The following is a 12,367-nucleotide window of genomic DNA, read 5'->3' as shown; positions in this document are numbered from 1 at the left end:
GCAAAAAAAAAAAAATTTAATTTATGCACTATCCATTTTAGATCTTTTATTGTTTTTGTTTTTAAAATAAGGTATCTTTACCCTTCCACCGTGTGAGGTTGTAGCAAAAAGACAGCCACCTACGAACCAGGAAGTGGACCCTAACCACACACAGAATCTGTCAGCACCTCGATCTTGGACTTTTCAGCTTTCAGAATTGTAAGAAATAAAGTTCTGTTGTTTATTTTTTCAAAGAGGTATCTTTAGAAAGGAATTGTTTGAATACATGCCATAACTTGACTTAAATAAGCAGAAGAAGGATAAAAAAAATCTGAGATATTTACTCTAGACTGAAACAACTTCCTACAAAAGGAGCTTAAGACAAAATTTATTTCTAAATATTTGATCTAAAACTGGGAAAGCTTCGGGGCGGCTGGATGGCTCAGTTGGTTAGAGCACGACCTCTCAACAACAAGGCTGCCTGTTCAATTCCCACATGGGATGGTGGGGTGCGCCCCCTGCAACTAAGATTGAAAATGGCAAGTGGACTTGGAGCTGAGCTGCGCCCTCCACAACTAGATTGAAGGACAACGACTTGGAGTTGATGGGCCCTGGGCCCTGGAAAAACACACTGTTCCCCAATAAAATTTAAAAAATAAATAAATAAAACTGGGAAAGCTTCTTCACAGCTCTACTTTTATCAAAAACAAACAAACAAACAAACCCTCATATAGTAATCTTTCTCCCAAATCCACAGACCATATAGTTTACTATTCCAGAAGAGATTAAGGTACCAAAATCAAGAGGCATGCCAACACTGTCACATAAGCAACTACATATGATGGGGCGGGGGGGGGGGGGGGGTAGGACAGTCTCTGTTTATAGCAAGGAAAGCCAGTCCTATAATGGAATCATCCCTTTTCCTATCAATTCGCTATTGCTGTTTCTACATTAACAATTTGCACCCAAAAAAAACAGTATTTCTGACAAAGGACAAATGCTTAATCTGTCTACCCCAGCTTTGTTCTTCCCTCTTTTGTCTATGTAAGGTACCACTACAGATGTAGTTTCAAGTAGTACTTCCAAAACACCCAAGAACTTCCAGTGATGATTCAATGGACCCAATAAATACCTTTAAAATCTTGAGGTGTTATTTGAATTCCTACTTTACAGTGCTCTAGGTCTCTCAAACTCATAGCTGTCATGTCTAAGAGCATAGCAAAACACCACTCCTCTTTAGAAATACGGAGGGCGTATTCTGATTGCTGTTTCCCACCTTTGGTGCTGAGTGCTAGGGATACTAAGCATCCAGCAGTGTACACACCTAAATCGCTAACAGTGCTCCCATGAGAAACTGATTCATGTAATGAAATGACCGTAAGTATGTTCTGAAGACTCCTGATTCATACCTTTGTCTAAAGGTACTGTCAAAACATTGAGTCTTTTATTGCAGTATATTCAAGTCCTCCCCTTTAAAGCTGTGATGTTCAATATGGTAGCTATGAGGCACATGGCTACTGAGTACATGAAATGTGACTAGTTTGAACTGAGATGTGCTATAAAACGTAAAATATGTATCAGATTTTGAAGACTTTGCATGAAAAAATAATGTAAGACACCTCAACAATTTTCAAGTAATGTTGAAATAGCATTTTGGTATATCGTGTTAAGTATATTTTCAAAATTAATTTCACTTTTAATGTGGCCACCAAAAAATTTATAATTACACGTGGCTTGCATTATATTTCTACTAGACAGCACCACTCTAAGGAGGCTAAAGCAGTTCCTATCAGTTCATTGGGGTTCTGAGAAATCCATTCTTTATCAGGCACCCTGAGAAGATAATTAACCAGCAATTGAGGCAAAATGGCTAATGATTACACAGCTTCACGTATTTCACTTTTCAAGCTATTTCTTCTATGCTTCAATATGTGGCTAGTTCTATTTATTCCAAAGGAATGAACAATCTACTTTAGTACTTCAGCCTAAAGCCAGTTACTGCCTAACACATTGTAGTCAACACTTCAGTATCATTCTTAAATCTCATTGGCTTAAAAAGAGAGTTTTTAAGGTCTTTGGGGGGAAAAAAAAAGACAGATAAAGGAATAGATGGATGGGTAGGTTATATTAAAATATTGATGTAGAAAATAAGTGGTATGTATCTGAGTGTTCACTCAATTTCTTTTGCCTCAGCTATATATTTGAATCTTTCAAAAATAAAAATGGGGGTCGGGGTGAGGGGGACTATGGTCTCAGATCTAAGACTCTCATGAAGATAAGTGCTTCCTCCTAGGACAGTTCTGAGATCCAAGGATCATCCTGGAAAGGTATGTATGGGCTACGAGATCAATGACTTCTTCAATGTATTTATTTTAGCTTAGTTATATCCAAAAGAATAGTAATAATACAGTTAATACATTTACACTGAGCTTATATGTCAGGCTCTGTATATCTACCCAACATCTCTATGACAAGTGTTATTTCTTATTCGTATTTTATTGAGGAGGAAAAAAGATTAAGGAACTTAACCAAGGTCACCCAGCTCACATAAGTGGTGGTCTAAGAATCTGGCTCCCAAGTCTGTACTAACCAATTCATTATACTGCCTCGCAAAAGCATTCTCATTAGAACACTAGCTCCAAGAAGGGGGAGACTTTGTTGTTTATTGCTGAGTCTTCTGACCCTTAGGAAAGGAGTGCAGGCAGGGAAAGAAAAAGCAAAGATGGTGGTGGTTCATGGGGAAATAAACCAAAGATGTCTACCTCTGCAGAGTCCTAAAGCCTAAGAGAAGGCACTTACTCAGAAAAGCCTTTCCACTTCAGTAGATATTCCACTTGCCCCTTAACCACACGCCTATCTAGCACCTTCTCCACGACGTACTCCTCCTCATCCTCTGAAGAACTGTCAGCTGTCCGCTTGGTTTTCTTTCCCATGTCGCACGCTGTTCCACCTGAAGGACTAAGGCCACTGGGATCCTGCAAATGGGAAGGACAAAATGGTTAGAATCCATGTGAGGGTTCTTGATGAGCTGCAGAGGGCATAACATAAAGTTGCCATGTACCCTTCTCTTGGGTCTTAAAACATTCTACAGAAGAATCCTAAGAATGTAATTTAAAAAAAGGGTCAATCCCTTCAGTTAACAAGACCAAAATTAAATGGCACAATTGTTAACTCCTCTAACTTCAGATTCCAAAAGCTAAGTAGTGTGGTATGTTACTCCTGGCTACTTCTGCAATTGTTTACAAGCCAGAAACTCAAAGAAAAATGTGGAAAACCTGCAGTTTAAAGAACTGTGATAGAAGTAAAAACCTTTCCCTTCAAGGTGAATAAGGTTCTTTATAAAAATGAAAAAAGAAAATCCACCACAATGTAACTTTCTTCTGCTGTGTGCATCTTGACTAGTCAGTCTCTTAGCAGCACAAAAAAGGCATGCTCAGGCATCTTTCACCACATTTTCAGTGACTCGGTACATTTCCCTTAAACAACTTGAGCTTGTCTCTTCAGAGCATCCATCAGCTCACAAAGGAAGGCTGACATCTCCAACAAACTAAGCCTCCTTTTACATTTGGGGATGGGAGGGAGGCGGGGAGAAAAAATTTTTTCGTCCTAAAAATCAAAATTAGTCATTGGATTGTTTGGTAATTCTCAAGGCTCAACTAACCCAAATAGTTAAGGAGGTACCCTCTCCTCTTAACTGGAGTTGACTTTGGGCCAAAGGAAGAGGAGGAGGAAAAAGAAGTCTGGCCCCAGACTCACATCAACATGAAGCCTCAAAACACAGAGGAGCCATTCATAGGCCCAAGGAAAACTGAAGCAAGGCAGCACAAATGGAAATTGAGTTAAGCTCAGAAATATGCACAACCAGGGGGTACTCAAAGAGAATCTAGGTTTTTTCAATTCCCACGTTGTCACCATAATCATTTTTAAGAATTCTTCCTTAACCATGCTAAATGGTGCCTGCAGTCTGGATTACAGAGTAGCAGGAATTGTTTTTCTTAGCTAAACTCTGTATTTGTTTTGCTGTAATCTTTGAAGATTTGTCAGCACTCTCTATAAAAATATTTCCATCTTGACCAGAAAACCACTCCCAGGATTAAGGAAGGCCACTACTAATCTCTGAATTTTGTTCAAGTCAAGTAGCATAAAAAGTTGCATTTACCATTTACTTCAAATTAGCAAAATTTAAGGAATTATCCCAAGTATATAGTTGGAAACCATATCTCCAGAACTTACTAGCAATAGGTTTGCACATCAAAAAAACCGCCTGTATCCATTACTGCCCTGTAATAAAACTAAGTTTTCATTAAAATACTTTTTTCAGAAGAGGAGGTGGGCAGGAGAATGTAGATAAGGGGTTTCAAAATAATTTTTCCATGAATTTAGAAGAGTCCTAAGCTTCAAGAAAAAAATATCTGATTTGATTTATTTAAAATAAAAAACAGCCTCCGACCTCACCGGAGACAGGAAATGTCATATTCCAGGGAGAGTATCCCACCCCACCCCCACTCACCTTGGAATTTCCGGGAGCTGAGCAGTTTAGGTCACAGCGCTGGGGTTAAAACCAGCCCTGGGTTAGATGCATGCAGTTAAACATTGTGACTATGGCCTCCCCTGCCTCAACGAGGAAAAAACAAGGATTTACATATGTATTCTTCAGTTTGAGGGAGAAAAGAGGAAAATCTCCCTTTATACCTTCATGCAGAAGAAGCGTCCCAAAGGGAGAAGATGAATGGGGGCTCCCTCCCTTACCTACCGGATCGCCCCAGTTCTTTCTTTCCCTCTGGGCTAACAGGAGGGGCCTCCCCTCCCAGGTCTGGGGCTTGGCGGGCTGGCAGCTCCCCCGCCCCCACCCAGCTGCCTGGGCGCCACTGCGCAGCTGTCCCAGTCCGTTGCCATGGCAACTGGCAGCCGTACTAGACTAAGGGGGAGAGGCAAACTGAAAAGTTAAAAGCCTTAACTTTCCTTTTCAGTGAAGACTGGGTGGAGAAGTTGGAAGGTACCTCCCTTGGCCTCAAGGCTAAGACATTCAGAGCTCAAGGGAGTAACTTCTTGGGTTTTAAATCCAAAACTTGTGCTTATTCCTTCCTCTAAGAGCACTGGGAACTAATCAATAGCATTTTAAGATCATCTAACAGGATTATAGCTCAACTGGAAGGGGGAGGGGAAAGGCTAGGTCCTTCTACAACAGAATCAGTGCAAACCACCCACCCCAATCCAGCCCACCAGAAGCACTTTAGACAAGGCCTCTTCTACCATCTGTCACTGAACAGTTAATTAAAATTGCTTTGGGGGGAAGATAACAGGAAAGGGGGAAGGGAACTATTTCAAAGATACTACACAACTTTCCTTCTTTGGGAGATTACTAGATACAGAAACAGAACCCAGAGCTTTGAAGCACTACCAAAGAAACTTTCAACTGAAATTATAGGTAGACCAAAAAAAATTTAATCTTGAAGTAGTTTTTAAAAAGGAAGGGGAGAGCAGCCCAGCCACAACCATTACTGTTAAATTAAAACCACTTCTCATTAGTTGTTCTTCTTATGAAACAAAATTTTAAATTACTACCCATCCAAAACAATACACAATGAAAAATTCCATACTTCAGTAATACCTAATATTTAAGAAAAGGAGGACTGAGATAAAGAAAAGAGATACTTAGAGATTTGCAGTTCCACAAATTTTCATTTCTCCTGGCCCTAAAGAACATTTTAGAGATCTCTGCTTTACAGATACGTGTCTTCAGACCTAGAGGTGGCTGTCAAAGAAGTATGAAAAAGGGACAATCAAAAGCAACCCAATTGGGAAAAAAGCAGAGAATGGTGATTATTTTGGTTATTGAACAGAAATTACAGGGTATGAGAGCAAAGCAGACAGTTTTCATCTACAGAGGATTTCCTCAACTTTGAATGGACCCATCCGGAAATCTGAATAAAAGCTGCCTTTTCCTAACTTTAACTTTTCATAGTTAAGGGATGACAAGGGAAAAAAAATCTGAGATGCTCTAAATTAAAAATACAGCAGCCAGAGTAAAAGACAGAACAGTTAGCCTGTCAATAGCTGTGGACCAGCCCTGACAAGACTGCTCACATTTCCTGTATATCAGTTGGAACTGAGGATTAATTTCCAGGTGGCTATTTCTGAGATGATCCAAAAGAGAACAGCCAGCCACCACAGGACCTCAGGAGCCTTCACTTTCTAATTTATACATGAACTTTTCCATCCTGCTGTCCACAACTAATCCAGAAGAGCCGGACCCTTCTTCCTTGTGGACTCTACTGCACCTATTCCAGAACTAGCCCCGGTTCACCTTCTCCCAGGCCCTTTGTCTATGTAAATCCTTTCAGAAGGGTTTACATCTTTCTCCTCCTATCTGATGTATAAAAACACTTGCAAAACTCGAGGACAACAGACATGTTCTCTTTCCTACCTAGCCATAGTGCTGGTGGTTTAGACTCCATGCCCCTACATCAGTGGTTTTTTGGGGGTTTTTTTGCTAGCAATGGCCTAATAAATCCTTTCTTTTAAAGACTTTCAGCCGTGGAAGTTAAAATTTTTTGTTTAACAGGGATATGAAAACAATGCCAAAGGAATTAGATCAGGGTTCTGATTCTGTGATTAACTTGCCATGTGTGATCTTGAGTAAATAAATTTTAGATCTAACTCCAGAATCACTAAAATGGGCCAAATAAATCCCCACTGCCTACCTCCTAGGGAAACAGTGAGTTTATGTCGAAACCAAAGAGCTGTTTCAGACCCCTAAAGAGAAGCTTTTGTAAAAATATTATAGGGCCGGACACAACAGCAGGAAATATGTGACCTTCCAAATTCCTAAGCCGTTAAACCATATCACATGCAGTAACTCCTGCAGCTCAACATGTTAGTAGACAGCAAGAAAGGAGGAACAGTGTCTTTGTTAATTAGGCAACGGTAAACTAATAAACCTTCAGAGAACAGGCAGGTACATTCTCTCAAGAGTAAAATACTTATTCTTGCACCTTAAAACTCAGGAAAGCATTGGAGATGGCAGAATGAAAAGACTAACAGTAATTCTATGAAGGGATAAAGGACAGGAAAGAATGAAAGCAACCCTAACCTTTCAGAAAAAAAAGTGAATTCAAGGAAGAAATGGACAAATGTATTCTGGAGTCCCTCTCCCTCCCTAAAACATCAGGGAATAGTCAGATCAATTCCCTCCTTTCCACTCTTAAGAACTGCCTAAAGGGCACCTGGCTGAGATCCCTTATTCTTTGGGAAATGGGTTTTGTAACAGCTGACAAATCAAATTGGGCCTGATGCCAGGAGTCAGAGTCCAACCATAATATTCTGTAAAGAATGGCATGCAATTGTCTTGTAAATCTCCTGGACAGTCACAGATCAGAAGCTGGCAAGGATGACGACATAGTTCTGATGGAATGTGTCTTATCTTAACCTTGAAGTTACAGATCTGCTCAGGAGCAGCAGTAAGAAATGAGAAATGCACTCAGACAACGGAGGGGACATAATTCTCTTTTAGACAGCGCGACCCAGTGTATTAGGGTCAAATGAAACACAAAGCCAGATGGACAATTTAAGGGCTAGAGCCTGGACCAGATAAAACATCAAGACTGGTGGTTCACGCTGAGCTTGGGAGAAGGGAGCATTCCAGTATGAGAAATGAGACATGGCAGGCAGGATGATGGAGTGATTAAAGTAGAATCCCGATACCAAGCCGGAGGAAAACAAGATGAGCCTCGGAGAGAAACCTTATCAGTGTGGAAATCTCCATAGGAAGGGGTGAGCAGCTTCTCAAGTTTCTAGAGTCTTTCAGGTATAACAGCTCTCAGCCCCTTTCTGAATGTACACAGGAACTCTCAACTACAGTCAGATTCTGGCAATTTTTACTGCCCATAAGGACACAAGAAAAGAGCAGGCCCCACCAACCCTTCATATGAACGATACAAGGCAAATTCACCTTACAGGCCTCTGAGTGTGTCTGTGAGTGGGGAGGGGGAGAGGATGGAGGGGGGCCCACACACCTAAACCAGGGATCTGGTGAGAAGTCAGCCTTGGAAAAACATCAAAGAGCATATAGTCAGGCACAGTCAGAATCCACATTCCAAGTCGATGACAGGAGACTTCTTTAACAGATGAATCTTCCAGAAAAAAAAGGGGGGGGAGAGGAGGTGAGGAGGTGAAGCAGAAAGAGGAGAGGGACCAAAAAAAATCCCACACATTATAAGGATAAAAGAAGAAATGTGTTCAAACTGCCAGTCCCCAGAAATTACAGAAATCTGGGGGAAACCAGAACACATGATCGTGAACTTTTGCATCAACCGATCCATCCCGGAAGCACAGAGCCACCCACACAGGGTCTCTGGTTATCTGTCCGCTCGGTCCAGCTCAGGCTCTGTTCTAGCCCCTCTAGTCACCACTTTTCACTGCCAGCTGTCATGGGGGCTTTCCTCAGATCTTGATGTGCATAGCACATTTTACTTTCATCATTATTTATAAGCAAATACATATACACACATATATAAAACAACTCTAAATCTTTCTCTAAGCTTTCTCTGTATTATTTAAAGTCATGTAAAATAACTGGTTAAGTCGCCTCACCGAACTACTTGGAGTGGGAGTCAGACCAATTGTCAAAATGCATAATCAATGAACTCTCTTCATTTTAGAGTTTCAATATAAATTTTCTAAGCCCACTAAGAAGGCAAAATCCTCCAGAAAGAAGCCATTCTAAAGAACAGGAGAGGGTGAGGGCATATGCAAAGCTCCCTATTGTGTGTATTAATTAAATATGCCACAGATGGGGGTGACTTCAGTAGGCCCAGGCTTGAGAAATTCCTATTTCTCTCCTAAGACCCTTGGGGAAAGCTAGTGGCTTAGGTGAAGATTAAATTGTCAGCGACAGCATTGTCCTGAACGCGTCCTATATCTAGTCTGTTGTAACAAATAAAATAGATGAAAAGAAACCAAATTTACAAAACCATTTTAATCCGGATCTTCGCTCTTTACGGATGTAGAAGTACCAGTGGTTTTAGGTTTGTAACACATACTGCTTAAAACCTAAATACCCTCTATAAAGATGTTTTCTTCCACTAGATTTATGATTTCCAAAGTATTAGCCATGTGGCATTTTAACAAAAACACAGCAGAGAGATGCACATTACAGCTGTCCTGGCTGTCTCAGGTTTTGTTAAATTGGCTGATAACTATCACTCCACCTCCACCAAAAGCCCATGAGCACCCAATTCAAGAGGAGTTAAGAGCTTTTTAAATGTCTGTTTAAGAGACTGGATTAGAAAAGAGTTGCAGAGGAAGATTAACTGTGGTCGTTAACGCCCCTGTCATTAACAAGCCACATATAGACAACACAAACTTTAGTAATCGAGTGTGGAGAGAAGAAATGCTCTCCCTTTGGCTAGCACAGCTCTAGTCTGTGGTCTTTTAAAAATCAGGCCAAGGCACTGCTTCAACCAGTCACAGAATGATTCTGGAGCAAAGTACCCTGTTTGTTGATTACCCGAGCCTCCTGCTCCAGTGAGCAAGGAAGTAAAGGAATTTTTATTCTTTTACATTAAAGCGTATATGTCATAAGTGGAGATAAAGGCTGCCTTCAAGCTCTGACCACCATTAAAAAATATAAATATGTACTAACGCAATTCTCAGAACTGCTTAAAATTTGTAAGCCTGGTTCACTGGTCTATTTAACAGTAACACAAATTCTTGATCTCTCACTACCAGATCACAATCCCACAAAACAATAATTTTATATGGGATATGTTATTTTCCTTTATTAAAATCTACTGAATTTCTTCTCTGAAGTGTCAGTCTTCTTTAAATTCAGTTAGGGCACACTTAAATCATCACTGGACAAAAGGTTAGATATCCAATTTTTCCAAGATTTATGAAAAAGTAGAATTTGGCACCACTGGCAAATGTCTTCCAGATGGTGCTTTCCAACAACTCTATCCTTGGAATGTACTGAACTCATCTCAAGACACCACAGCCTCAGGTGGGTGTTAATCTCATACTCACTCCTCTCTTAATTAAATGTGATGAAGCATGAACTAGTAGGTCCTGTCACCTTTCATTAAGAACCTGGCGATTTCATCATAAATATATCTTAAGAAAAATGGGTAACAACAATGTTTGAGTATATTACCACGAATCTTAGATTTTTATATCGCACTTTGGCAGAACATGTTCACAAAATACAAAAAGGTTAAAGGAGAACTAAAGTGTCCATCCCCAAATAAGATTATGGTCGTAAAGCATTTTTCAAATAGCCATAAAATTAAGACTGGTGCTTACGCTGGCATTGTCCAGTTTGGGCAGATTTTGGACATCAGCAACCTAAGAGTTACAAAGGCAACTTCAGGTCATTTCAACAAATCCTGTTTTAAGAAGAGCTTCTACTATGCCAGACAATTTATGTTCTTTCACATTCTAAATTTAGTGAAGACATTCAAGAGACATAGAAATTAATTTGCATAACCATGAACTAAAATCTCTAATCCCTCTAATTTAACTGTTGAGTTGGTATTGGAATTTAAATCAATACGCTAAAATCTGACTGATACATGCTGACAAAAAAGGAGTTTTGATATAATTGGAATAAGAAAGATATATCAGACTATAAAACTTCAGGGAGTAAAAGAGAACATTCCTTCAACACTGGCATAAGCTTGTGCTTTGCCACTACTTTGGTGTATTTGCAACATGAATTATATTGAAGTCAAAGCCTACAATTTAGATAAATAAAATCAAGCCAGTATTGAACTTTTTCCCATCCCATACAACAATATCCTTGGCAGCTCCTTGGCCATCTATTACGATCCTGACCAATTTCTCTCTGTGGCAATTTAAAGGCTGTAAAAAAATACATAATGGGTGATGACAGGAGAAACAAACCCACACCAGAAATTATTGAACCTTGTAGGTCTTTGCAGGTGTCTCTATTGACACTTAAGTGTGAGTTACTAGGCCACAATATCATAAAAGTGTGCTCTACACTTCAGATATATTGATAGTTAAATGCAAAGAAAGGCCCCCATCAGATCAACGGCTGAAGGGATGGCCAATCTCAGACCACCCAGCTCTTCCACTGAGCATTCTGGCATGTTACTTAAGACAAATAAGATGTTTCACATTCTCTTTTTGTCCAGCTTCCAGCTACAATCCCAATTCAAATCCTATACCAAAGGGATGACTAATATAGTAGTTCTGATCCTTGCTCTAAAACGGATTGGTTGGTTATGGGATATTTATTGAGGGCTTAGTGAGTGTCAAGCATTGCATGGGCACTGAGTCTAGCCCAGTCTTCAACTTAATGGTGACAGTTTCTCCTCGGTTGTCAGTGGTTGGCTCTGTTTCCAAAAGTTGTTACCAAAAAAGCTACTAAAGGGGTAACTTGTTAACAGTGGCAAGATCAGGACTAGGAATAAGGAGACATAGGTTCTATCCCAACTAAATCACTGGAAGCTCGAACTTCACTTAACCTTAAGGGTATTAGTCATTTGCCCTACTTATCTCACAGGTCTGTGAGAAAAGAAAAAAAGAACTAGAAACACTTTAAAAACAAATAAAAAAAAGTTAAATGTCTGATAACAGATGAAGTTAAAAATAACAAATGCTTTAGTAAGTGTTCTTCTATTTTCTGGAAGATTTTATGCAGAATTGATATTATTTCTTCCATAACAATCTGGTAGAATTCACCAGTGAAGCCATCTGGGCCTGGCCTTTTCTTTGTGGCAATGTTTTTAACTACAAATTCTATTTCCTTAATAGATATGGGGCTAGTGAGGTTCTGTATTTCTTCTGAAGTGAACTTTGGTAGTTTGTCTTTCAAGGAGGTGATTCATTTCATCTAAGACATTGAGTGTGGTGGCACAATTATTCATAATAGTCCCTTACTACCATTTTTTTTAAATACTTTTTTTTAAAATTTATTTTAAGTGTGTTTTTCCAGGACCCATCAGCTCCAAGTCAAGTAGTTGTTTCAATCTAGTTGTGGAGGGCGCAGCTCACAGTGGCCCATGCGGGGATCGAACTGGCAACCTTGGTGCTATGAGCATCGCACTCGAACCAACTGAGGTAACTGGCTGCTCTCCTTACTACCACTGTAATGTCTATAGGATCAGTAGTAGTGATATGCCTTATTCCTGACATTAGTAATTTGTATCTTTCCTTTCTTTCCTGATCAGATTTGCTCGGTTTATGAATTTTATTGATCTCAAAACACTAACTTTCAGTTTCATTTTCTCTGTGTTTTTTTAAATAATTCATCAACTACTTACTGCTTCCTTTCTTCTGCTTACTTTGGATTTAATTTGCTCATTTTTTAGGTTAAGATAGAAACATAGGTCACTAACTTTAGACCTTTTTGCTTTTTTAATTGAAG

General features: G+C 39.7%; 1 protein-coding gene across 4 annotated transcripts in view; it reads right to left on the bottom strand.

Annotated features, from left to right (window-relative positions):
- Positions 1-12,367, bottom strand: part of CBX5 (chromobox 5) — a 34,459-nt gene that overhangs the window by 16,153 nt on the left and 5,939 nt on the right. For 2 of the 4 annotated variants that reach the window (XM_019724405.2, XM_074325602.1), the window contains one exon: positions 2,779-2,954. In XM_019724405.2, the coding sequence (XP_019579964.1) occupies positions 2,779-2,912 (134 nt within the window). In that variant the 5' untranslated portion in view covers positions 2,913-2,954. Of the gene's footprint in view, positions 1-2,778; positions 2,955-4,489; positions 4,705-4,732; positions 4,869-12,367 lie in introns of those variants that run through there. The other 2 variants (XM_019724407.2, XM_019724406.2) reach the window with 2 other exon arrangements.

The sequence above is a fragment of the Rhinolophus sinicus genome, linkage group LG02 (genome assembly GCF_036562045.2).
Source record: "Rhinolophus sinicus isolate RSC01 linkage group LG02, ASM3656204v1, whole genome shotgun sequence".
Lineage (NCBI taxonomy): Eukaryota > Metazoa > Chordata > Mammalia > Chiroptera > Rhinolophidae > Rhinolophus > Rhinolophus sinicus.
The sequence above is the reverse complement of the archived record's forward strand: the minus strand, read 5'-3'. Positions and strand labels throughout refer to the sequence as shown.